The sequence below is a fragment of the Hermetia illucens genome, chromosome 3, assembly GCF_905115235.1.
Source record: "Hermetia illucens chromosome 3, iHerIll2.2.curated.20191125, whole genome shotgun sequence".
NCBI classification, from domain to species: Eukaryota; Metazoa; Arthropoda; class Insecta; order Diptera; family Stratiomyidae; genus Hermetia; species Hermetia illucens.
The window spans coordinates 172688229-172715308 of NC_051851.1; the positions used below are offsets into that span (position 1 = coordinate 172688229).

General features: G+C 44.4%; 1 protein-coding gene across 3 annotated transcripts in view; it reads right to left on the reverse strand.

The window, feature by feature from the left end:
* LOC119653215 (profilin) overlaps positions 1–24339 on the reverse strand; it is a 114301-nt gene extending 89962 nt beyond the window's left edge. For 2 of the 3 annotated variants that reach the window (XM_038057787.1, XM_038057786.1), the window contains exon 1: positions 23577–24339. In XM_038057787.1, the coding sequence (XP_037913715.1) occupies positions 23577–23687 (111 nt within the window). In that variant the 5' untranslated portion in view covers positions 23688–24339. The remainder of the gene's footprint in view (positions 1–23576) is intronic. The other variant, XM_038057785.1, reaches the window with a different exon arrangement.
* Positions 24340–27080: the final 2741 nt, after the last annotated feature.

Here is a 27080-nt window from a genome sequence, read left to right on the forward strand (position 1 = left end):
GACAGAAATTGTAACAGTCCTCCCATAAAACTTGACCAACTCAAGAATGGATCCTCTTTTCAAGGCAATAAGAATTGAGGACATACTGTTAAAAAATGAACCCAGCAATAATCATTAGGCGCTTTGATATTTCCTTCAGCATTACCAACAGCGCAACAACCGATGCCCGGTGTATGCCTGCCATAGCAAGAAACTCCTCGTAACGCTTGACGTCAGAAACGCCTTCAATTCCGTAAGATGGAAAGATATTCTAGGCACACTAGACAACACCTTCAACGTGCCGAACTATCTCTTACGGATTTTGAGGGACTATCTGAGGAACCGCTCCCTGCTCTATGAAACACTAGAGGGTCAAAGGTGGAGGTCACGTCGGGGGTAGCACAGGGATCCATCTTAGGGCCGGACCTCTGGAACGCTACCTATGACAGTCTCCTTAAACTCGACATGCCAGAGAAGTCGCGCCTGGTCGACTACGCAGATGATGTCGCAGCGCTTGTTGCTGGACGCACTGTCGAACAGGCGCAAGGGTAAGCGGATGGATGACTACTCATGGTTTGAACCTCGTACTGGAAAAAACCGAAGTAGTCATCCTGACTAAAAAGAAAATTCCGACCCTGCGTCCCATATCGTTCGGCGAGTCGATCATCGAGTCAAAATCAGCGGTAAAGTACCTCGGGTTGACTCTTGACTCAAAGATGAGCTTTACTGAGCAAATCCAAGCAGCAACGAACAAGGCTGCGGCTGGAGTTTCGGCGTTAAGTAGGCTAATGGCAAACATTGGGGGCCCTACGTCTAGTAGGCGACGTCTCCTGATGAGCTCAACGCAGTCTGTCCTGCTCTACGGCGCAGAGGTATGGGCTGGCGCTCTTAAACAGGAGGTATGTCGTAAACGCCTCGCGCAAGTACAGAGACGGGGAGCTTTACGGGTGGCGTTTGCGTACCGCACTGTCTCTGAGCCGGCCGTGATGGTGATCGCGGGAGTTATCCCCGTTACACTTCTTGCTAGGGAGCGTCAGGCCATATACAAGCGCAAGGGAGATGAGCCAAGGGAGGTGGTTGCTCGCGAAGAACGGCAACACACTCTAGACGATTGGCAGCTCTCTTGGCAAAATGAAACTAGAGGCAGATGGACTGCGCGGCTCATCGGCAACTTAGGTGCGTGGCTGAATCGGAAGCATGGTGAGACTGACTATTTCCTTACCCAATTTTTAAGTGGGCATGGAGGTTTTCAGTCTTACCTGCACAAGATTGGAAAGGCGCGTTCTCCGGATTGTGTGTTTTGCAATGGAGTTGTGGACGACGCCCACCACACTTTTTTTTCTTGTGGAAGGTGGGATGGGGTTCATCAGCAGCTCTATTTAAACACAGGGGATCTCCAGACAACATTGTCGAAGAGATGCTGAGGACTGCTGACAGGTGGAACCGTGTTGTCCATTACGTTCGGGCCCTTCTCGTTGCTAAGAAGATAGAACTCGACCGGTGGAGGAGCCGGATGGCAGGGGATTCCTTGAACTGACAGTTCCCTTCCTCCTCTCCCCTCCCGTTGGTGAAAGGAATTCCCTGATTTGAAGGCTCCGCAAAGCGGGAGAGTTCGGAGACTAGCCCCAAGTAATGTGACAAACGGTTCCAGGCTAGCTCTCTGACGATGGGGAGGTGTTTAGTTGGTAGTCCGACGACGTACCGAATCGGGAGTCCAACACTGTGCGTAAATGCATTCACCTATCCTACCCAAAAAAAAAAAATAGCAAGAAACTCCAAACATTTTACTTTTGGAGCGGCCAATGTAAATTCCGTAGCAGCTACCTAGCATCCTAGCCTGCACCCTCGCTCGATCTGATGCAGTCTGTCTATCACGTGCCTGGCAGAGAAATTGTTCCTATGGACATTTTGGGTTAGATCATCTTCTTTTTCTTCAGCCTTTGTCCCATTTACAAGCGGGGTCGGCTCGTCGTGATCGGTTTCCCCAATTTACTTTATCAAATGGCCTAATTTGGATACAATCGCGAGGCTTTTAAATCCCCATCGAGCGTATCAGCTTATCATTGACTTTGATGTTCAGACCAATCTTGGCGAGCGAATTCTCATTAGCGCGGATTACGTGATAATATCATCGAAGACGCCTCTCTCGCAGTTTTTCACGATCAGTGGATCGCGTGATCAAAACATTACCGCAAGACGCCGGTCATTGTCTTTTATAGTCGGCCAACACTCAGAACTATAGAGAACGACAGAACGGAAGGCATTTCGGTAAATTTTAAATTTGAGACGTTCGTTAATACGTCGATCACAAAGAACACCAGTTTTGGAGCGCCACTTCATACAGTTTGGATGACCCGATACCTGCAGTCTATTCAGCCGGCCCCAACCGAAATTTACATTTTTTGTAATATTTTCTTCCATTCTTCTTATTTATTCTAGACATCCACAAACTTGTTGCTATGACCATGTGGATAGAACATCAAAAGGACAACCCAAGTAGATCAACCTCTCAGTCCACTGAATTGGACAAAAAATTTGGCACAATTCAACTCTATCAAACTTTCCTTGTTCTCCTTGTCTCCGTATGCCATATGGATACCAGTTTTCCTAGTTCCAATTAGCAATGTAGCGTTCAAAAGGTGTTAAAAATTAATTTCAATCATTTTAAAGTCAAGATATGTATCAAATGCAACGCTAACCATTTTCGACTCACGGTCAAGCGATTAAAAAATCTCAATTAATTTAATACAGTTGAATGAGGTAACCATGTCCCGGTCTTTGTAGACCAAATGAATCACATTACATTAGCCATTCGTTCATAGAAACCCAATTTTTCCACAGACATCACTTGGTATGATTGAAAACTCAACTCTCTTCCCATAAATTTGCTTTAATTGATCACCATATTCATCCATTAATCCAAATTCTTCCACTAAACGTGAACATAAACGATTACAAATTATTTTTCAGTTGAAATAGCCCAAGAACCGTAAGTCGAATATCTAAAGTTTCGGTTGACTGATTGCAAATGAATGAATGAGTCACGGAATCACACAGTTAATCGAGTCATACTCATATCATTCAATTTCCATTTCAATGGAATCATCATGAGCAATTTTGAGTAAAAAAAAACAAGCGAAGCAGAGCCAAGGTGTAATAAGATGGGGAGAAAGTCAGACTAAACGACAAATATGCTAGCTACTGACGCGGCTGATGCTTTTAGATACTATGTATGGAGATTTTATAGATACTCATGAGACAGTTTATGGTTGTGACGCGTTTATGAAGAGTCATTTGTGCTAAGTTTGATGCAAATCCGCTCGATGAATGGATGACTCACTTGGCCTTAAAATTTTGCTCAAGCTCTGATTCGTATGCAAGATGAGTAAGGTTGTCGCAGCAATGTATTACGTGATTAAAATCTGTTGTTAGGAGCACTTTAATGTAAAAAGCTGCAGATTGAATGAGCGCTTAGACCCAGAGATATTAAACTTGGACAGATATTTGTCTACTATGGTAAACGTTCGGAGCCAACTTCAAAGCTTCTAGTGGGGAACGGTGATTAACGCGATAATCATCGAAATTTATTCTGATTCGAGAAAAAAGTATGTCAAAAATACGACCTGGGCAATCCCATTATATTCCAATGAGATGGGGCAACCGAAAGTCAAGGTCGAAGACCACAAAATTGTTAGTTATAATCCTCGCCTTAAAAGAATACCACTTTCACTGCAACTTGTAAATTTTTATAGTCAAAGTCGGCTAAGACAAAAGGTAACAACTAAAAGAATGAAATCAAGTTTTCAACAATTTCGGCAATACCATGGTAGACTCCACTGAATGACCTGGAATTATATACAGACCCCCTCGCCGTAAGAAGTACACGCCATTGCGTTGTATGTTAATAAGGAGAACCTGAGAAAGTGTTCAGTTTTTGGCATGTATTATGCCACAACAGGCTCCGTTGACTCCCATTTAATAATGAGGCATACAACGGTGGTGATGAATCTAAGATATTAGTCGATTCAGTTTTGAATGCGTATCTGAGTCAATTCAAAGTAAAAGTCCCAGGTGAGCGCGATACTGACCACATTGCCTCTTAGCATACTATTATAGTCTCGAAATTAAGTGGTCTAAAACGCTTCAGGGCCTAGGTTCACTACAAGACTGTTGCGCAATGTTATCATGAACTAACCAGTTGAGCACCTTGTAAGGTTTAGAGGAAACGAAACTTTATTCAAATTAACTTTGTATGTTAATCCGTGCCCAGTTATTTACTCGAAAACATAGTGGACTGACGTGATGAGTGGTTTGCGGAGCAATGTCCAAATATTTGAATAGAAGAAAACATGAAATTTCGTTTCTCGCCCAAATCATCCGCTTTCTCTGTACACTTACAGCATTTCGGGAGCCAGTTGTTCTATTCGTAACCACAGACAGTCCAGAGTCAGTCGTTGGTATCACAAGCGCGAGTTCTTCCGAAAAAGATATTCCTTTCGTCACTGCGAACCAATTGCTCATTTTATTTCTCTTCAACAAATGCGAATTTTCCGAAATAATGCCAATTCTCCCAAAATAGTGCGAATTATTTTCAAAACAAATGTAAGTTCTCCTGAAGAACTGTGTATAGAAATGGGAAGTTTTTCCGAAGCAATTTTTCAAACTATTTCCAGAAAGTTTAAATTATATTCAAACAATGCGAGCTCCTCCGAACCAGTTGCCGATTCGTCAATGTGAGTTTCCGGAATTAGTTTCATCAATATAAGCTCCTTCACAGAAACGAAAATTATTCCAAATAAGACCGAGCTATTCTAAAAAGCACGTGCTTCTCAAGAAGTTTAAGGTCATCCTCAGAATATGGAAGTGGTAGTCCTTTTCAGGAAGTGGAAGTTCTTCTCAAGAAGGGAGAGTTCCTCACAAAAAAGGGGAGTTCTCAGAACATGCGAGTTCTTCTCTGGAAGGGGGAATTCTTCTCTGGAAGGAGGAGCTCTTCTCAGGGAGGGGGACTTCTTCTCAGGGAGGGGGACTTCTTCTCAGGGAGGGGGACTTCTTCTCAGGGAGGGGGACTTCTTCTCAGGGAGGGGGCAATTCTTCTCAGGGAGGGGGCAATTCTTCTCAGGAAGGGGGGAATTCTTCTCAGGAAGGGGGAATTCTTCTCAGGAAGGGGGAATTCTTCTCAGGAAGGGGGAATTCTTCTCAGGAAGGGGGGAATTCTTCTCAGGAAGGGGGGAATTCTTCTCAGGAAGGGGGGAATCCTTCTCAAGAAGGGGGGAATTCTTCTCAGGGAAGGGGACTTCTTCTCAGGGAGGTGGGAATTCTTCTCAGAAAGGGGGAATTCTTCTCAGGGAGGTGGGAATTCTTCTCAGAGAGGGGGAATTCTTCTCAGGGAGGGGGGAATTCTTCTCAGGGAGGGAGCGGGGAGTTCTTCTCAGGGAAGGGGAGTTCTTTTCCGGAAGAGGGATTTCTCAGGAAGGGAGAGTTCTTCTCACTGAGAGGAAGTTCTTTTCAGAGAGGGGGAGTTCTTTTCAGAGAGGGGGAGTTCTTTTCAGAGAGGGGGAGTTCTTTTCAGAGGGAGTTCTCAGGGAGGGAAAATTCTTCTCAGAGAGAGGGAGTTCTCAGGGAGGGAAAATTCTTCTCAGAGAGAGGGAGTTCTCAAGGAGAGAAACTTCTTCTCAGGAGGGCGAATTCTCAGGAAGAGGGGAGTTTTTCTTAAGAAGTGAAAACTCTCTTCAGGAAGTGAAGCTTTGCTGAAAAAGTGGAAGTTTTTCGGAACAAATGACAGCTGTTCTGAAAAAGTGGGAGTCCCGAGAAAGTGGGAGTTCTTCCGAAGAAATGGAAGTTCTTCTGAAGTGGGCCTCCTGGGGGCCTTCTTCCGAAGAAAGAAAGAGCGAAACAAAAAAATATCCCAACACGAAATCAAACATGCTCCAATTCTCGGTGTGAACAAACCTTGTGTCGCATCGTTACAATAATACTGAATAATTCGGAGCGTGAAACCGAAAATTGAACGGAGTCCACACCGAAAAGACAAGAAAATTGAAAATTAATGCCCAGCTGAACATACCAGCACGAAACATGCAATGCATCTTGCGAAACGAGCTCAGACTCAACCCTTAGGAAGTTCCAACGATCTCAAATCTCAGCAGAAAAATGTTTTGATGAATTCAACGCAAAGAGTTCTTATGATTGCACCAAAATGGAAAGTTGCCAAAAATCTTCTGCAATGAGGCCCCATTTGTTATCGTGCATCATGTCAACAACAAAGGGATCGTTATAGGTTTACCTGCTAGAGTACATACGAACATTTAGAGCTTTGAATGGATACAAAAAGCAGGTATCGCCCATTGTATTGGTGACAGGAGGAGGGATGGATAGCTTCAGTCTGAATGGCTGTACGCTACCGCAGCGTTTCAGGGGGAAGATGAGGAAAGTGCAGAAACTTTGCAGTCTTGCAGATTACTCACTGTGGAAGGAGGATGGAAATCCATCTAATGAGGAGGGGAAACTTGAGGTCCGATACAGGTACCGGAGGGAGTCGTCTGACTTGGTGACTGGGTCGGGCTCCTATAATGCACAGCACGGCGTCGAAACCACTAGTCGTGGGGCGGTTCAACGTCTAGGCGGCACGACGACTAGGAGCATTGCTCCGCCTGCTACAGTTGTTTCGCCACAATCTGTGGCAACCACTTCAGCAGCTTCGCGTAGGCAGTGAATGAAGTGAACTGAAGAAATGAACTTCATCATCCGCTCGTGTTATGAAATAACGGCGGGGCGAGTACAATATCTTACCGTTGGTTGTTGCACCAGAGATTCGTCGAGCGTTTCGCACAATTCGCGCACGTGACTGCGGAGCGAGTCGCAGACCAGTATCGCTTTATTACTCACAGCGACACAATCCCGGCTCCCACCAGGGAACGTGTTCAACTTGAGGTCACCGCGGAAACTGGTGACCAAGAGTCGATGGCACTAACTCCACCGTTCACCTGAGGTCTCTGCTGAAGTTCAGGACGAATTCCAAAGAACGTGTATAGAATTCTCGAAAATGGATCCTTTGCATAGACCTGGTATTCCCAAGCTCTATACATCTCCAGCGACTCCGAGAATTCTATTCTATCTAATGATGAGGTTGCATCTCGGCTGTGTGCTGATATGTTGCGGCCGTCACATTGTGCACGGTCAGAAGATTTGCTTTCGCGTTATTGGTTTTAGTGACCGAAAAGATCCACCTTGGAAAATTCGTCAGGAACGTCGGCGGAATAAACTAAGGCAGGACATTGGTAGACTGCTGCAGATCAGCACTGGCAATGCCAGTAGACGGGTGTGAAATAAAATGCAAAGGGGTTTACGGGGTTTCCCCGGTGAAACAGCCGTAGTTGAAATTCGGGATACACTAAAGCAGAAACTTTCTGTCATATGCAGTCAGTTACGACGGTATGGCGAAGGTCACTCCAGACGTGCCCAGAATGCAATAAGATTTTTCGGAGCACCAAACGAATCCCAACAGAGCGTCCAGACAGTACAGTTTTTTGGTGACGAACGCGGAAAAATACTCGGTGGACTTTGGGGTTACCCGCCCAGCATGCTGAGTGGATCGCCGCCGAAAGCACTCACCATGCCAATACACCTGGCATTAAATTTGCGAATGCTATGAAAGAGGAGCTTCGACGAGCCATAAATATCTCCAAATACTGAAGGGCCCCTGGTCGGAATTAGGTCCAGATTTTTTTTGACACGTAGCATAAATCAGATGATTAGTCGGCGGTGCATGACCCCGCAGGCACAAGACTTGCTTTCTAACCCTCTACAAATTCATAACGTCCATTATTAGTAGAAGGTTCAATGCGCACCTCGAGACAAATAACATTCTGCCCCGAGGAGCAGAAGAGCTGCCGAGTTGGGTCAAGGGGTTGCAAAGAGCAACTCATTATCGACCCAGTAGTTGTAGACAACCAACTAGAGACCTAAAAAACTTCTTTAGTTGCTATATCGATTATGCCAAGGCTTTCGACAGGATCCCATATGCCTGGCTAATCGATGTCCTACTTCTATATTGCATTGATCCGAAACTAATAAACTTTTTGGCGACAATCATGAAAGGGTGGCATACCACCTTATCATCGCGTACACCTCAGGATACTATCCATATACCGAGGGGTATTTTGCAAGGGAATTCTTTGAGTCCCCTTTGGTTTTGCATGGCGCTGAACCCCCTTTCATGGCTACTGAATGATGCTAGAGGGCATGGTTTTGCAATAAAATATGACCTACGCGCTAAGTGCGAACGGATACACTTGATGTACTTAGATGACAACAAGCTGTATGCTAGTACTGACGACCACCTTAGAAGTCTGTTGCGAATAGTAGACATGTTCAGCCGTGATATTCGGATGGAATTTGGATGAGACAAGTATCGAATCGGGCGGGTCACTTAATCCATATGGATGAGGATGATCCAGCCCGGAAAGTCTATAAGGGCAATATATATGGTAGAAAAAGAAGACGAGGCAGACCCTGCCTAAGATGGAGCGATGGCGCAGGTCAGCACGGCAGACAGCTTTTAGGGATATCGAATTGGTGGACCCCGGCGCAAAACCGGGATGTCTCGAGTTCCTTATTGAGGCAAGCCTAGACCGAATACGGGTTGTTGCGTCATTGATAATGATGATCGAATCCAAGCCATCTACAAAAGTCATCACGAGCCGCATGCCGTACATAGCATTGGTGACCTCCACATCTAAGTTATGACAGAGACAGACTTCTAGAAATACCTAAGAATTCTGACGCTGAAATCACATCTCTCGGGGAAGAATAAGATAAGCGCATTGAATGCATTCGCAATCCCTTCACTGCCTTATGCATTCGAAATATTGCCGTGGACAAAAACCGATCTGGAGAACGTCCAGCGGCGGATAAGGACAAATGTGTTCAAATTCCGAATGCATCATCCAAACTCTGCCTTGGAGCGGATGAACCTACCTCGTGACATCGGAGGTAGGAGCGTGGTTGCCGTGGCGGTACAACATCATCGCCAAGTCGACTCGCTACGCGCTTATTTTTACAGCAAAGAGCAGGCGAGTCCCTTGAATGCACATGACTTGAAGGATCGATCTTTCAATCCTCTGAGTGGGATGAAGTCGGACCAAGAGCAGATCGGTCAATGGAAGTCGAAGACAATACACGGTAAACATGTGAATTGTCTTTGGCAGCCATTTGTCCATTTGAATTTGACGAACAGATGCGTGTGTCTTGAGAAGCCCTTTGCTGAGACGGGGGGACTCATGTGTACCATTCAGGACGGCGTGGTGGCCGCCCAAGCTTATAAAAAGTTCATAATAAAAGAACGGGTGGAGAACGATCAGTGCAGAATGTGTGGTCCGGCGTTAGAGACGTTGGACCATCTCATTTAGCACCAGTGCAATACACGAATAGGCATAATGCTGTATGCAAGGTGATCCATCAAAATCTTGCATACAAGCATGGGTTCCTCACGGGAACATGTTCGGTTCTGCTTACAGCATGTATTGGGACCGACAAGTTCTAACTGATCACCATATTCCACACAGAAGCCTGACGTACTGTTAGTTGACAAGATGGGTCGCCCCGCGTATATTATTGATGTTAATATTCCTCATAATAGCAACATTGAACGAAATACGTGTAGAAGGTGAACTATGAGCCACTGGCTCGGAAAATCAACAAAATTTGCCGTCTCGATAATATTATCAGCTACAGGTTTTGTACCTAACTCACTCACGCAAAAAGAAATAAATTCTGTATTAAATAATTATTGGTGATAAAAAGTGGATTCACTATGACAATCCTAGGCGAAAAAAACCAGAGTGAAGCCAGGTGAATCGTCAACATCGACACCAAAATGAGACATTCACGGCAAGAAACTTATGTTGTGTATCTGGTGGGACCAGCAAGGTGTGCTGTATTACGAGTTACTGCAATCGAAACTGGGACAACTGAACGATAAGCGACCTGAATGGGCCGAAAGACACACGAACTTGATTTTGCCTCAGGACAACGCAAGACCCCATGCTTCGGAAATCGTAAACAAAATGTTGGATTTGCTCGGCTAGAAAGTTTTGCCTCACTCACCTTACTCTCCGGACATTGCCTCTTCGGACTATCATTTTTTCCAAAACTACTCAAAACTCTAAAATTGAGTCGACTAGTGGATCGCTTCAAAAAATCAGGAATTTCTTCACAAAGAGGGACCCATTTTCTTCCCAATTGATGATAAAAGGTAATCGATGCAGATGGAAAATATTTTATTTAATTTTAGCTGCAAATTTGTTTTAAATAAAATTATTTTCGAAAATCTAAAAAAGTCTGTTATTCCTTTTCCCAATATGTGTGGTCAACTCAACGAACGCGAACTAGTTTCTGGTAGTAATGTCCCCAAAGGCTCAAAGCGAGCTCTCATTTCTCTTCTACTTTCTTTGTCATTCTCTTCTCGATATAAGTACAAGCAACGAAATTGAGAACTTTGGTGGGAATCGGACTATTATTAGCAAAACTGCAGTAGTCAACAATTTTTATATCTTGGAATTTTCACACTTTCAAACTACATAAAGATACTTTTCAGCATGCAAATGCTTTTTTTTGCAGTTCTAAGAGGAAGGAATGGTCAAATTTGAGTTTTGGTATGCATTTGTGATGTATATAATAAAGGAAAGAGGTAATTCAGTAGACTCATTCCTACAAAGCTTAAAGATATCAAACTGGAATGTGCAAAAAAATTTCGGTAGAGAATTTACTCAGCAATATATGAAATAATCAACAAAATTGCTGGATTTTACATATTAAGGCAAGTGCACACCCAAAAAATTGAGCACCTAGAACATACCTCTTTTTGAAGAGCCACAATTTTCAGTTTTTTCTTCTCTTTTTTAGAAAAAATACCTGAGAGTCGACAAAAAGTCTGTGGCTCCGGCCAAGCTTTGGTCTGAACTGTGGGCGGATTTACGTTGAATACACCCTTGTCGTGTTTTGCGAATTATAAAAGGAGCGTATAACATCTGCGAACCGCTTCGATCACGCTGCTCCCAGAGCCGAGGTGAGGCAGCGTCTGATGAGTTGTCTCTGCCCTGGTACGAAACCGTAGCCCTCTTCGTCCCTCTTTTACTTTTTGAACCTAAATTATTCTCATTATTATACCGTTAACCATTTAATAGAATAAATCAATGCCAGTAAGGCTTAAAAAAAAACCTAAACAGGATTTGCTACTGGAGACTATTAATCGATTTCAAGTTGAACAGTCAACCAATTATTTTCATCATGCAATCACTTTCGAACCCGTTCACAGAGCAAAAAGTCAATCCCCTCCGTCACTTTTCCTGCCAACATTGCACATGCAGCAACTTACAACCAGTATAAGTACTTCATTCCCTGGCTATATGTTACCTACAGAAAAATCTTTGCGGTCAAGGCAACAATTTTCTCCAATGGATTCGTTGCGGTCTGAATGTGGTTTTTCAGAAATAAATAAAATTAACATGTACGACGGGAAAAAAAAAAGCAGCAAAAGTACTAGACGACTTAGCTTGTATAATTGAAAGGAGATCGCGCACACGTCTCTCGGTAGCCTTTTGATTATTTTTAGATTGCGGGAAATTATAATGTGAAATGAATGAGAAGAAGGAAAGAACCAAGCATTGTTTTCCAAGCACGGGCACAATAGTAGGTGAAAATTGATAGAGAGCGTGTATGAATGCGAGGAAAACCACAAGAATTTATTGAATGCATTTCAGGGGGGGGACGGAATTAGGCTAATGGAAAGTGGATATAAAAAAGCCACTTCGGTTTGGAATAGACAATTTATGAGGAAACTTAATTAAATAGAGAGAGAGGCGGTGAAGATTAACCTGGTTGGTTCTGACCTGAGACAGGACATGGTTGGAGACGGAACCTATCTGTCAAAATAAAGCCTTCAAGATGACAAATGGACGTTTCAAAACCTCGTTTAAAATACAATCTAACAAGTGTTGTCTAAACACTAAAGACAGAGACTCAAAAGTAACTCTTTAAAAAAAAGTCGATAAGTGGCGTTTCCTTCGTTAGTCAGACCTGAGCCTATTGAGTGCCAAAAATCATTTCCTAAACATACAACCTTTGCCAATTTCTCGTTTTCTGTCAACCCACTTGATATACCCAAAAATATTGCTTGAATATGGAAACAACTCCGTAAACATGAAATGGGAACAAAGCCTCATCACGCCCACCACCAACAACGACTGCAACTGAACAACTCAAACATTATGCACTCGAAAACTATGTGTGACTCAGCCATGTCAATCGCATTAATTACACGACAAAACTATGCAGAATATGTGATTTCAACGCCATCACATTTGCATTTTATTCACATCTTTAAGCGAGACATTATCTAGATTTCAGCAGGAGAAACCCGCAAGTCCAATCCATTGCAACCATTTCACTACTCGATTTAACTCAGTTAAAGAAATTTGCATTCACTGCAAGCATGATAAGATTTCATACTAAATATTTAAGCAAGTTTATTTTCCTAGAAAAATAATAACAGCATTTTCCACAAAATTATCCAGCAATCTTATCAAAACCGGGAGAAAAGCTTTGAGAATTCAAGACATGGCTTCCTCCCCGTGTATATGAGTCAACCAAGTTGTTTTCCTTCTTGGAAAATTTATTTACTTTCGTAAAGTACTACTTGAATGAACAGGGAAGTCAACAGGCATCCTTTGACTCCCCCCCATCAGTGCCCGGTGTGAAGGATGAATCATAAAAGGATTCTGTACAAAGAGAAGTGAATCATGTAGGATTGCTCGGAAGGAAGTAAGACAGTTGCAGAGACCCAGTCAGATTTTGTGAGTCATAAATGGATTTTCGTGGTAGAGAGAATTAAAAGGAAGCGGGAAGATGTGATATTTTTTTATTGTTATGTTTGACCTTTTTGAGACATAACATTTTAGTGAGGTATTGAGTCATTGCGGCATTCGATAAGGCCACTGCTTCCAATGATTGATGTACTATGGATATAATTCGAATTGGTTCCTTCGTTCTTTCGATCCATACGTGCTTCAATTCAGAAGAAAGAAGGGTTTTCCCAGATTGAATTAGGCTCTATTAACGACCACCAGTGGTGCGTGGATTTCTTCGTTTTTAAGGCTGTAAATTTGATCCCCAACCAAGCGCATGATGCATATAGAAATGTTCGATTCTAATGACTGTTTTACGTTCGGGGTGGTTGATGCATCCTCTTTCTTTTCTCTTACCTTCTGGATACTGTTCTATCGCAAAGCGGATGGTAATTTTGACAATTTGGTTTACATAATTTAGTAGTGCAACGCCTCGTGATTTGGTGGACTTTCTCAAGTTACCAAACAGGCATCACAGTAAGTAAATGTGGAGGTAAATCCAGAGTTACTCTTGTTCTAAAAGGAACTTCTCCATTGAAGAACCCGCAATTTAAAGCCGGCTTAAGACACACCTGCTTCTTTAAGCAGCTCTGGTCCATACCTTTTTTGTATTATCCCCTGAACACCCCTAAAACAAGTCGAGAAACCGGAAGCTAAACGTTTCAGGTATGAAAGGTTTTGCATATTTCTTTTATAAAAGCATTTGAGTGGGCATTTGTCCCATTACTGCCTAGCACGCAATATATGCATATTGCTGCTGACGTTCAAAGTCCTGAATTTGCACAGAAGCGACAGCTTTGACCTATTATAAATGTTTTAGTAATATTCCGGTTTCCACCAAACTGCTTGAATCATGCCCTATGTTGTAGCCTATATTGCTGCAAAATTTCGTGATTCTAGGATGAACTTATGGGGGATTTTGCAGTCAATTATTAAAAATTTTAGTTATATATCATTAACTTTACTTGCAGATATCGGTATGGAGGATATTTCGGAACCTAGGCACCATATAATGGCAGCCTCTTTATTTTTTTGTTCAGATTTCTCTGTTGGGTAGTTTCTGAGAAGGGATCCGTGAAAGAAATGACCACTTTTGGCCCCCCGCACTCTCCAACACATATCAAAACTAAGATCGGTGCTTGCCAACTCTGGGTGAGCCAGCAAATTTCGGATCGGAGAATTTCAATCGGTGGTAGACCATACCTTCGTCAGTAATACTATTATCAGGACTTGCAGTGGCCTGTCAGCGAGTAGTACAAACATAGCGATCATCTTCCTGACCTCGCAAAGGGATATCATGAAACCAGTGCACTGTTGTGACGCAGAAATGTACAGAAAGGTACTTCTGGAAGATACATTGCTATCGGGAAGCGGAAGGTCTTGGGAAAATTGCAGCGGGCATGCGATACCTCCATGCCTCGGCGTAGCGATTTCCAAAGACGAAATCCCAATTTCTGGTGAAACTCAGAAAACGAGGAATGCCGGAAAAAGTGCCTCAAAGGAGACGCTCCCAGCGCAGAAAAAAATCGACCTGAGTTCGAGGAACTACACGTACAACACAAAAATGCAGGGAAAAAATTGCAGTAGCTATCACAAAGCGGATGTGTACTGGAGCTGACTATGATCCATGTGATCGGACACACAGGTCGGTGATGTTATCACTAAAAGACAAGCGCTTCCCGCCGGTTACTTTCTCCGAATTGTTGTAGAATACAGTGAACTGTGCGATACCGGAAACGCGAGATATTGCCGAAAATCGGCCGCCAGGGAGGCTGGCTGAAATCCAAGAAAATTGAAAATTTACACGACCGCCGGGTCGACAGAATAACCAAAGATGCAAAATCGTTGGATTTTCGTGGGCGATACCTGCGATCTGTTCCCAGCAGAATTAAACTCTACTAGTCTACCTGCAGTACATGTAAATCCCGACGAAGTTCTGGTAATGGTAAATGAGGAAGTTCTTGACGCAGCAAAAAGACCCTACTACCGGATGGAATTCCTAATATTGCCCTGAAAATAGCCGCTAGGACAGCGCCAGGAATGTTTGCCCAAATTTGCACGACATGCCGTAAATAAGGAGAATTCCCCAAGCAATGGAAGCTGATACTTATTCCGGAGGTACGTGAACCATTGCCTGATCCCTCCTCATATAAACCGATACGTCTGGCCAGTACCATTGGCAAACTATTTGAGCGAGTAACATACAACAGACTGCTCGGTGTTGCCGAAAAAGAAGGGAAGCCTTTCCGGAACATTTTCACTGGTTTGGCTAAGGATGCAATACAAGAAGGCAAATGCTGCGCAGTAATAACCCTCGGCGTAAAAGAAGCGTTTAATATTGCAAATTATCGAGGCACTCGTCAAGGTGCAGGCCCCGAAATACGTTGTACGCATTGTTTAGTTTGTCTTTCGAAAAAGACTTTACTGCGACTCGGACGATATGCTAAAAATATTTCTGAGAACTTGCGGGGTGCCACAGGATTCTGCCCTAGGTCCCTTACTGTAGCTAGTTATATATGATGGAGTATTGACGCTACGTCTTCCGGACAACATGACAACCATTGACTTCACCAATGATATGGAAATAACAGTACTTGCAAAACATCAAGACGAGATCGAGATCTACCCAAATGAAGCGATAAAGGAGATCAATTCCTGGTTGAGAAATTCCCGACTATCATTTGCTGAACATGAAACAAAAGTAGTTCTCATCAGCAAGAATAGAAAGAACACAATCATGAAAATCGAAGTTGGCGAACAAACAATATACTCCCAATCATCGTTCAAATACTTGGGGGGTAATGATTGACAGAAAGCTCAACTTCAAAAAGCACATTTAATGGGCCTCAACTAAAGCGTCTTCCATCACTGCAACGATCTCGAGGATACTATCGAACATTTGTGGGACAAGACTGATTTCTAGGGTAGTCAGTTCCGTGCTAATCTGCGCAGCTCCAATTTGGGCAACTGCCCTGAATAACAGAGTAAAGTGCAGAAAACTTGGAATGGCGTATCGGCTAAGTGTACTCCGGATATGCAGTGCGTATCGGACAATATCAGGAGAAGCAGCATATATACTAACAGGAATACTTCCTATAGACATCTTGGCGAATGAAACCCGGCGATTTTACAACAAAACGTATGCAATTGGGGAGTCTAGCGTATTTCGACGGCAACTGGTACGGTGGGACGGGTCATAAACTGGTCGCTGGGCATACCGCATCATTCCGGACATTTGGAGATGGTTTGAGCGAAGCCACGAGGAATTAAGCTTTCTTAAATGGACATGGAGGTTTATCCTGCTTATTTACTGGTTATTTGGTCACGACGAGTCGCCATCCTGCCCAAGATGTGATAACTTGGCCGAAAATGCAAAGCATGTCATATTTGATTGTCCCAGGTTTACCACGCACCGACCAAGAATGGAAGCGGTCGTAGGCAGGCGCTTAACACTCAAAAATATTGTGGAGTCAACGGATGCTTGGAACCAGGTTGTAAAGGAATTGAAAGCTATTCATCAACAGTTTAGGCAAGAGGAACTACGACGAAAACAAGAAAGGGAGAGAACCATAATGACCCGCTTTTAAAAGCTGAACCAGCCCCGCGACGCAATACTTTATAGGAGTTCCGTGGGGAGAGTGGAACGAGGAGGTGGTTTTAGTGAGTAGAGGTCCCACATGACAGGAGCCAGCAGTAGGTTTTGAATCTTCCCATCTTCCGAAACAAATGAAGCTGCTTGTCGATTTATTGGAAGGAACCGTGAGCAAACATTTTTGATACCTCAAGTTGATATCGACATTCTCAAGTATGGTAAGGGTCGAGAAATCGATCGGAGAAACAAAACCAAAAAAGTCAATTCCCGAAATACAGTATTTGTGATTTATAGAAATAACTTCAGCCAGCAATATTCCGGAATAGAAGCCATTTGATTCCTTCTGGTAGCGCCATGGCTTTAGCCATTACTTCGCCCAGTATTGTATTGATTAGTTTTGAAGAGAGCGGGCATTTTTTTTTATCCCACCGTTCGGAAGTATTCGCTCAGGCCACTATTTAGCAGTACAACCAGGTCCACCTCTCTGTAGAGTTTCTGAGTTAGGCAGATGACTTTCCTGGGAATCTCTTTTGCTATGCTAGGATCGGCTCTATTAGTTCTAGATTAAGCGCATCAAGTGATAATTCGGAGTCTATAATTGTGAAGTACAGAGAAATTGAGCGTTTTTCCTGACATTTCTCAAATATTATTAGAAGATAAATGCTCGAATTGAAATTCCCCGTGATATCCCCTGAAAGGAATTGGTCGTAGTGTTTATTGTCACTCATTCAATTTCCTTTCCATATTATGACTTCAAATTCATTAATGAAAGCAATCTTTATTGTCAGAATATAATGTGGTCAAAACTGTTATTTATTGTCAAAACTATTAATAATTGTCCACGATATCTTCAATCGGTTAAGTGAAATTTTTCGTTGCGCAATTTATACGAAACCAAGTAGAAAAGCGAAAGCCAAACGCCTCAGGTACAAACAACTTTATGGTGTTGTTATATAAGCAACTTAAGATGCGTAAAACGAAATTTTGCACTATTTTGAAAAAAAACATTTAGCGCAGTATATATGCCTTTAAAATACCAAACTATCCACTTCAACACGATGCTTCCATTTTAGGATACTTTATAGTGTAGGAAATTCACACGAAACATTAAGTTTGACCTGCTATAGCTTTGTATGGAGTAGTCAGATTCACACCAAACTTTCTAGAATCATCCCTTATGTCACTTGCAATATTTTATACTCTTAGGATTGTTGTTGTGATTCATATATATAGGGGATCTACACAGAATGGTGGACCGGACCAGTTAGGGAAAAACTGTCTCCAACTTTTTTAATCAACGAACCCCTTGCTTGTGCCAAAGTATCCATTTTTCGAAATATTTTTGATTGAAGATTTCGTCCGGGAGAGAAACAGAATGGCTGAAAGTTTTTGTTCCCTTATAGAAGGAAGAAATGGGTACGCATTGTAAAATTAGTTTAAATATAAATGCTCAGTTGGGTCGGATGCTTTTCCAAGCTTCCAACACCTCACAATCTATTCCTCAAAACCAATAATGTTCTAGTATAATTTCGAGCGTCCAGAGGCCATCCTTCCGATTATCAGCAAGTTTTATAACAGTCATTGCGGGCACATCTATAATCACCGAAGTACTCATCATCAGAGCCGGCAGTCAAAAATCTTTATGAAGAAACCCGGGGGCGTTAAAACGGCATTTTTGTTGTCCCTTAAGAATTGGAACACGAAAACCTTAGTAGAGCTTTTAACGGGACAATGCTCCTTAAACTATCACATGGAAAAATTTCGAGTGGTAGTCTCAACCATATGCAGCCAATTTCAGGAGGAGGAAGAGATGGCCCTGCACACCGTATACAGCTGCCCGGCCTCTTCAGACCTCAGACAAAGATACCGTGGTAAGGTTTTCTTCAACGAAGAGCCTGCGTATCTCTGCCTTTGAAGAATGCTCTCAGATTCGCGAAAGCGTGCGAACGCCGTAGGCGATCTCCGGGAACATTATAATGGGTCTAACAAAGGTCTGAGTGCTTGGAGTTCCAAAGTGGGACTACACAGAAGGTTCGACACTCGGTTAAGGCTGCTCTATAATTACCGCTCGGCGATGCCAACCCCGCCATAGTCACCGAACTTAAACCAAATACAGGACCTATGGGATTTATTGAACGGCAAACTGCGTGAGAGACCCATTACTAGCCGCATTCAGTGCAAAGAGTGTTTCCAGGAAGAATTGAGCAAAATGCCAGTGGATTACAGTCGCTGTGAGGTTTTTTCATTCTGGCGGCGGTTAAGAAGTGGCATACGAATTACTCATGTGTTCGTTTACTGAACAATCGAAGAAGTGCCAGCCTTCATCACTGGCCAAATATAACTGTGGCGCACCAATTTCGGCTTTTCGTGGTCTTTGCACTGTTGCTGTGATACTTTTTCGTTTTTCTGTTTTTAAGATTTTATGTAAAACAAAACTTTATTAAAATTTATTCACACGCACTTTTCTCCAAAACGACTAAACCGATCCGAACGGAATTTGGTGGACAGATGGGAACTGTGAAATCCCCCGCATACAGTGAGTGACATAAATTTACGTGGAGCAGCATGCAAAGGGGAAATGTACAATATTTTTCACCAAATATAAGCATGCGGGGTACCAAATGAAAGGTCTCGATTAGTACTTTCCAAAGCTGATATTAGTTTTGAGGTTAGTTGTAAAGTTCGCGAATAAGGAGTCAAAATGTGCACACTTAGAAATGAAATAACTCAGTTTCGGTAACTACGCTTATATGAAATCTAGGTCTCAAAATATGTCCCATTCCGATATCTGGTCAAACAGACTTACTAATAGTTTATTACCAACTTTTAGACATTGAATGAAAACCGCACTTAAGCTCATTCTAGGAGTACTGAACTGCACACTACTGCAATAAGCATAGATGACCGTATTGCCCATACGCCTACCAAGTTTCATTGCGATCCGCCTGTTAGTGTCAAAATAATACAAACTTATCAATTTCTCTATGGATTAAAATGAAATTCGAAAAATTATTCATCGAAACTTTTGTTTCGTTCTTGGACATAATTTGCTCGACCTTTTAGTAAGGAATATTAGGATCCGCTCGATGTAGCACTTTTTCCTGAAGGTATGGCAGCTCAGGACTTCAAAGCAGTTTAAGATACCTCAAAGCCCTGCCAATGATTCAGAAGCTGCTTCAAAGGTAACGACGGAAGCGATTTCTGCATCGTGTCGCGACTGGGGACGAAAATTGGGTTCATTACGATAATCCCAAACGCAGAAAGTCATAAGGTTTGCCCGGCCATGCTTCCATATCGACAGTCAGGCCCAATATTCAAGGCTCAAAGGTTATGTTTTGAATTTGGTGGAACGCGCTCGCTGTAGTTTACTACGAACTGCTAAAACCGAGCGAAACCATTACAGGCGAACGATTCCAAACTTAACTGATGTGTTTGAGACGAGCACTGAAGGAAAAACGGCCTCAATTCGAGGAAAGGCACGACGAAGTTGTAACGTACTTTGAAATGCTTAAATGGCAAGATCTACCCTAACCGCCGTACTCTCCTGACATTGCTCCATTTGATTACCACCTTTTCCGATCAATGGCGCACGACCTGACCGATAAGCATTTCGATTCTTACGATTAAGTGAAAAATTGGATTGATTCGTGGATCGCCTAAAAGGATGACGAGTCCTTTCGATGCGGGCTCCGCTTGCTGCCAGATAAATGGGGAAAAGTAGTGGCCAGCGATGGACAATACACTGCGTCATAAATGGACTAAAAAATTTTGAAAATAACGCCTTAAATTTTGAGAAAAACTAACGGCAGAAGTGAAATTATGCACCTATTAATAATCAGTACAACCCGGATGGCTTTCCACAACTGACGTCTTTGGAGACCGACGTTAAATTACTTTTTAATTTCAACATATACCTTAACGTTGTTTGTTCTGTGGCGCTCTAATAAATACTTTGGGTTCTAAACAGCCATCAAAGATGACAAACTTTGTCTCATGGTTTTAGGAAGGAAGACATTGTCCTGAATTAGAATAGTACCTCGCTTTGAACACGTCCAAGATGACGTGTATTATCGAGAAGTTATGGGAAAAGCATTCTCGACTGTAGTATCACATCATCCGCGCTAACGATAACTCGCTAGATTAGATTAGGCTAAACATCGAAGTCAATTGAAAACGACCAAAAGCCCGACTGTAATAGCGATGGCTTGACACTATAGACGAAGATTTGAAAACATGTTGATTTCACCTAAATCTAGCTTACAATCGAGGGAAGAACCAAAAAATACCCTATTTCTAAACGGGATGAAATCTATGAAAATACTCAATAGAAAATTCGTGTTCGTCGATCGGAGAAACCACCAAACTTTGTGGGTATCGACACAAATTGCTAATCTTAGTTAATTACTTTAATTGGAAGATAAAATCAGAAGACCGAGACGATGCATCAAGTAGGCCAAAGTCTAAATTAAATTGCAGCGTCAAGGAAGCAATACAGAGAACTCTCGATGATTCATCTGTCACGTTATTTGAAACGCAGTTTCCTCTAAACTTCTAAAAATAAAAATAAATGATTCACGAGGACCATTTGACTGAATACCACCACGATGCTAACGAAACCCGAATTTAGTGGGACGATTGGGTTTCTAGGTATGCTTTTTACAGATTACGATAAGATTGAAAGAAACATGATTTGTCGAACTCTCTTCTTTTTCAAATCCACTTCTCGGACAAAATTATACGCCACTAATTAAAAGGAAATATTTGGACTCGTTTGCTGTAAGCTAGAGATAGCCAGAAACGAATTGGGGTGCCTGGAACATTGGTCGTTGGAAATAGTGGGGCACGGCGATGACCCTTTTTCTTCAGCCTTTGTCCCGTTCACAAGCGGGGTCGGCTCGTGGCCGGTTTCGCCACTTGGTTCTATCAAACGGCTGACCTGGATGCAATCGCCAGGCTTTTAAATCACCATCCAACGTATCAAGCCACCGTTATTTCAGGTGGCCTTTTGGTTGCTTACTGTCGACTTCGATGTTGAGACCAATCTTGGTGAGTGCATTCTCGTTAGCGCGAATTACATGACCATACCATCGAAGACACATTTTCAAGGAGAATATCCATGCATGTGACGCGGAAGGTCCCCGAATTATCTTTAACTGAACTTATAAGGAAATGACTACGGTCGGAATAATAATACAACAAGATTTTAGGCAATGATTGATAGGAGAGGACGCGTTCGCCAAAACCCTTCTAAGGATGTTGCAGAAAAAAGGGTTTGACAGCTCAGAACAAGAAGAAGAACAGATTTAAGTGATTTTCCTTTAATATTCACAGCAAGAATATTTTAAGAAAATATTGTCTTGTATGAGCAATATTCAACCTAATTCATATTTGTTAAATTATATAGACACACTGAGGTGAGGCAGCTTCTAATGAGTTGCCTCTGCCCTGGACGAAACCGCAAGTCTTATAAAATAGAAAATTTAACGCAAAATTTTTTTTAGATTGGAACAAATAAAGCAATGAAAGAAAATTTCTTCAATATTGTCGTATTTACTAAGCAGATATCGATATTTCGGGAGCAACTTGTTCCTTTCGTCAGTTCAAAATGCCTTTCCTTGCGTTTTATTATTTTTTTTTTTTTGTGGCCAGAAACACGGTAGACATACTTCGTTTGAAGATTGCCTCAAGATTAACGCCTTTGTCTAATTATATTGAATTGATTGCGAAATTGTGGATAACAAGGGTCCACCCTGAAAACTCCAACAAAATCAAAATTCAGTTATCAATGCAATCCCCCAAAAAACCAATTCGCATCTCAAAACGGTCGCATTGAATTCCATCCAAAAACCCCAACTGCAATCTGGCAATGTCGCAAAAATCTTAAAACTCAGCCGCCGTCTACGACACATGCTGAAAACCGCATCGGCTTTATTCACCGTTTCAGCAAAATTCGCCGCACTCGGGGGGCTACATCCGCTGTTTTCTCAATTGGAAACCACATGGCCATAAAACCCCGCACACAATCGCACCCAACAGGCAGCGAATCGTCCGCCGCTCCTGTATATGGATGCGAATTGCATGCAGCCGTGTGCACTGCATGACTGTTCCGAATTCCTTTGTTCCGCGGAAATAATCCATTCCCGTCCACTCACCCCCGCACGCACACTCTTGCCTATCCAGGGTGGCTGGCCGCCACGGGCGCGAGCGAGAAAGCCGCGCCAATGAATGAATCATCCCATTTTGGACAGCTGGCAAGGTCCCCGCGACGAGTGGAAATTTGGGCAACTTCGAGAACTTTTCCAAGATTGCACGACGACGTCCCGAAAGGCCAGCCATTGCGAAATTCCTCCCGACACACAGGGACTGGACCGCGATGGAGACCTGTTCTGCGAGTGTGTGGGTCAAACAGGTTTCGTTGTGTGCGGGGATCGGAGACAGCAGCGGCTCCGCCATTTTGGAACCACGAGCCCAAACCCCTCGCGGCCGACAAGGATTGTGCGAAGCCGGTTTTCACCTGGACAAAGTGAAAACCGGAACCGCAGGGAAAATCTCTGCTCAACATTCGACTCCCTTCAACGTAGCATTCGCAGTCGAACCAAGCGGGCACGACTGCAGCCGGGTTGGCGGCCGGCACCAAATATGGAAAATCGATTTTGGACAGAAAATCGTTATCGCAACACGCACACACACATCCCCAAGTCGAGTGACACGTATTTACCCTACACAAATCCAGCGCGATATGACTAAGCCCACACACGCATACCGGCGCAACGCAGGACGACAGCCGCCGTCACTGAATTCGCCCCGAAAGGGCAACGGCAAGAACTGCGACAAGGAACCCGTCGTCCACGGGAGCAAAAAGGCAAAAGAAGCTGAAAAGGCGACTGAACCGAGCCGGGCCGGCGTGCTGGTCACACCCTTGAACTTGCCGACAAATTCCTCCCGAAAATGCTGCCGAGCACCGCGTCTGGCCGAGCCGAGTGCCGGCTGCGGCCGGCCAATGTCCCCGCGCCAGGCCAGACAAAGCGCCCCGTGCACGCCAGCCAGGCCCGTTCCAGCCGGAGCGGCCGCGGGCCGGTCCTCCGCCTGCTCAAATGAATTACCTCGAATCCTTTCGACTGGGCCCAGATGTTTCCGTCGTGTCCAGCGATGGCCGCTTTCGAAACGCACTGTGAGGCCAAGAGCTGGTTGTCTACGTAATCCTGCCAGCTCATGTTGGTCGCTTGCAGTAACTCCTTGTCTTTGGGGGCGAAGAAAGCACGAGCGAGTCTCGCTTGCAATTAGTCCAGGGGCCTCTGGCCAAAATCAGGTCCGCACGACAGCGCCGCGAAACAAAAACCGCAGCCACACGAAAAACGGGCAGTAGGCGCGAATCCACTCCAATTGGCGACCTTCTCGCGACTTATTCGACTTCTGATCGCGTTCTGCGAATTTCACGTTTTCCTCGCTGGAACTGGCGACAACGACGGCTCACCGCACTGTACTTTGTGTCACGATCGCGGCCGCAGCTACTCTACTCCACTCGGCGGCGACTCACGCGAAAAACCGGATCGAGACGAGGTGCGAGACACGAGTTGGGCCGTTCGCGAAATCGGCGACGGCGGCGAGACGGAGGCGAACGACTGGCGACGGAGACGGCGATAGGCTCGGGCCGGACGTCGGAGCGAGCAGCAGCACTGTCGGGGCTGGAAATGGAAAGTTCGGCGGTTCGCTGTCTCGCTGGTGGGCGACTCGTGTCACAATCAGCGGAAAAGGCGACTTTTCTCAGGAAATGACTCTGCTAGCGCGGAACTGATGAATTGCAGGCGGACGACGGTCGGGCGAGCGACTTCTCGGTTCAATGGCAAATGGCACACAGCGCACGGAGCAGAATGCGAGCGTTTTATTTCACACAGTTCGCGATGGCCGGGACGGGAACGGTCGACTTTCTCCCTCTCCGTGGTTGTCTTTCGTCTCGCTTGCGCACACGGAATTCAGCGGGATGTTGCGCTGAATTCAGCGCCACCGAGAGAGGATGCTGCTCGACTCGCGCGCAAGGAAGCATACATGTATGATGCATATTCAAATGAGTCAAAAGCGGATGTAGGCGTGGCTAACTTTGACGCGATAGACCCGTGGCGGCATCTTTTAATCAAAGTTTGAACTTTCATACGTTCTTTCGGGCGCTCGAGGTTATCTCTTGAAATTCTTGATCGAATTACTTTTGTGGCTCCTCCCTTGATAATAAAAATTATTGAAAGCAAAAGAAACACAGAAAATTAGCACAAAACTTTGTCTAATGATACACGCCATGACTCGTTCATTTTTCCGTTGCATTTGGGTCAAAACTTTCATGATGAATCATCCGTGGGGGAAATTATTTGTTAAACAAGAAAATGTCACACACATATGCCCCGTCATAACTGTCGACGACGACCAGAGCTGCCCTCCTGGGGACCAGCCCGACGCTCGGACTGGTGAAGAAGACCACTGCGTTAACTACATACAAGGATTCCAAGAGGATTTCAAACTTGCTGCAGGGAAGTTTGTTTCCAAACGTAAGCAAACAGACTCGGGCATCTCGGACAATGAGGCCCCAGCGAATAAAAATCGATTCCTTCTACTCCCGGACAACGAGCATCGCCCCGAAGCGACGCACGCACGACCCGGAACATCGAAATCCGCTGACACGGCCATTCCACCGTTAGTTAAGAATAAAATAAGCTTTCTCCCCCCGATTTTCCTGTACGGTTTGACTGCCAGGGCACTGGGCCTCGTAATCAAAAACATAAACAAAAATGCTACTTTTGAAATCACCAACCTTCCAGCAGACAGGCTCAAAGCCCGGCTCACTTGTCCTATCATACACAGGAAACTAATACATTTAATTAAGATCACCAAATTGGAAGGACATTTCTTCACTCTGAAAGAGGAGAGGAAGCCAACCCTCATCCTCAGAGGAATCTCCCCCCATGAGTTCACCCCCGAAGACGTGGCTTCGGAAATCAAAGAGGTAACGCAGATCACACCTGTACGAGTAACCAGGCTTTCCACCCCGTGGTCACGAGCCAACAACACTAATCTGAGCCTCTTCCGTGTGACTTTCAACTCTGACGCAGAGGCCAATATAGTCACAAAAAAAACATCCTCCTGCATCAACGGATTAGCTGGGAGAAGCCCCGAAAAGGGGAAGTCACCCAATGCTTCAATTGCCAACAATTTGGCCACGTATCCGCAAACTGCGGTTACGACCCCAGATGCGTGAAGTGCGCGGGCCCACACGCCTCCAGGGATTGCCCCCGCTCCAATGTAGAAGACAACGCCGAAAAGGAGTCGGCGGCACCATTAAAATGTGCAAATTGTGGACAATTAGGTCACCGTGCCAACTTCTCTAAGTGCCCCCGCAGACTGGAATCTATACAGCGCAAAGAAAGAGCAAAAAGCATCCCGCACTCTCGATCTGCTTCGTTCTTTCCCCACCTTGACAAACCCTCCTCTGCTCGTGTCTCGCAGCCTAACACTCTGCCTTACGCCAATTGGACCGCCCCTCTCTCCCCTTCTCCTCCCGTCTTTTCCCGCAGTGACCAGGGGGCAAGCAAGACCCGAAACCCTTAGCCCTTTATCACCTACACATTCTTCCATCCCAAGGGGCTTCTTCATGGAAGCGAGGTCTCTATTCAATATGTCTTTCTCCTCGCTGTGGAGCACAATTTCCGATTTCTATCACAACTATCTCCGTCTCCCCCCTGAAGACAAACCCGAAGCATACCTACAATTCCTCTTCAAATTGCTAGACAACCAAAATGAAGGTGCTCACACTCAACACTAATTCGCTCATTTCTAACGACAAACGTTTCGCTCTCCACAAGCTCTTAGAGGATTCCAATCCTAATCTCGCTCTCCTAAACGAAACCAGACTGGGGGAAGCCCCCAACGTAAAATTACATGCCCCTGGCTACAGTACCTTTCGCAACGACGCGGGCAGAGGCACAGCCATACTAGTCAAAGCGGGACTAAGGGCAACTAGTATCCCATCGGCTGCACTGGCGTCAAACTGCCTGTTAGCAGTAGTCAAACTTCTTGTCAGGGGCGGTGGCATCCTTCGAGTCCTAATCGGCTCTCTCTACTTCCCAAACGGTACAGGTCGTCACCTCACTCCCATTCTGGACGTACTCTGGGAACTCGCGAGCAGTTTCGACGCCTTCATACTCGGCGGCGACCTCAACGCGAGGCACGTATCCTGGGGCGACTCAGTCAACAACGAAAACGGCAAAGTGCTCTTTGATTGGTTCCAATCAGGTCCATTCCTTAGCGCGGACATCATTAACGCGGGAGTGCCATCCTTTCCTCGTGGATCCTCTTTCCTAGACGGCTTAATAATCTCGTCTAATCTCTCAGCATGTGTCACTAGCTGCTCCTCTCTAGCAGCACACTCGGACCATCATGCCCTCAGCCTCTCTCTACATCTACAGCAAAGTCTCCCTTCACTCCACCACTCGCACAAACGCAGATCTTTCAATCTGACAAACTGGGACGAATTCCAACGCGACTTAGACAGCGTGCTGGGCCCTCCCCTGGACAAATCGCGCATACACTCTAATGCTGAGTTAGATACATACATCCTGAAA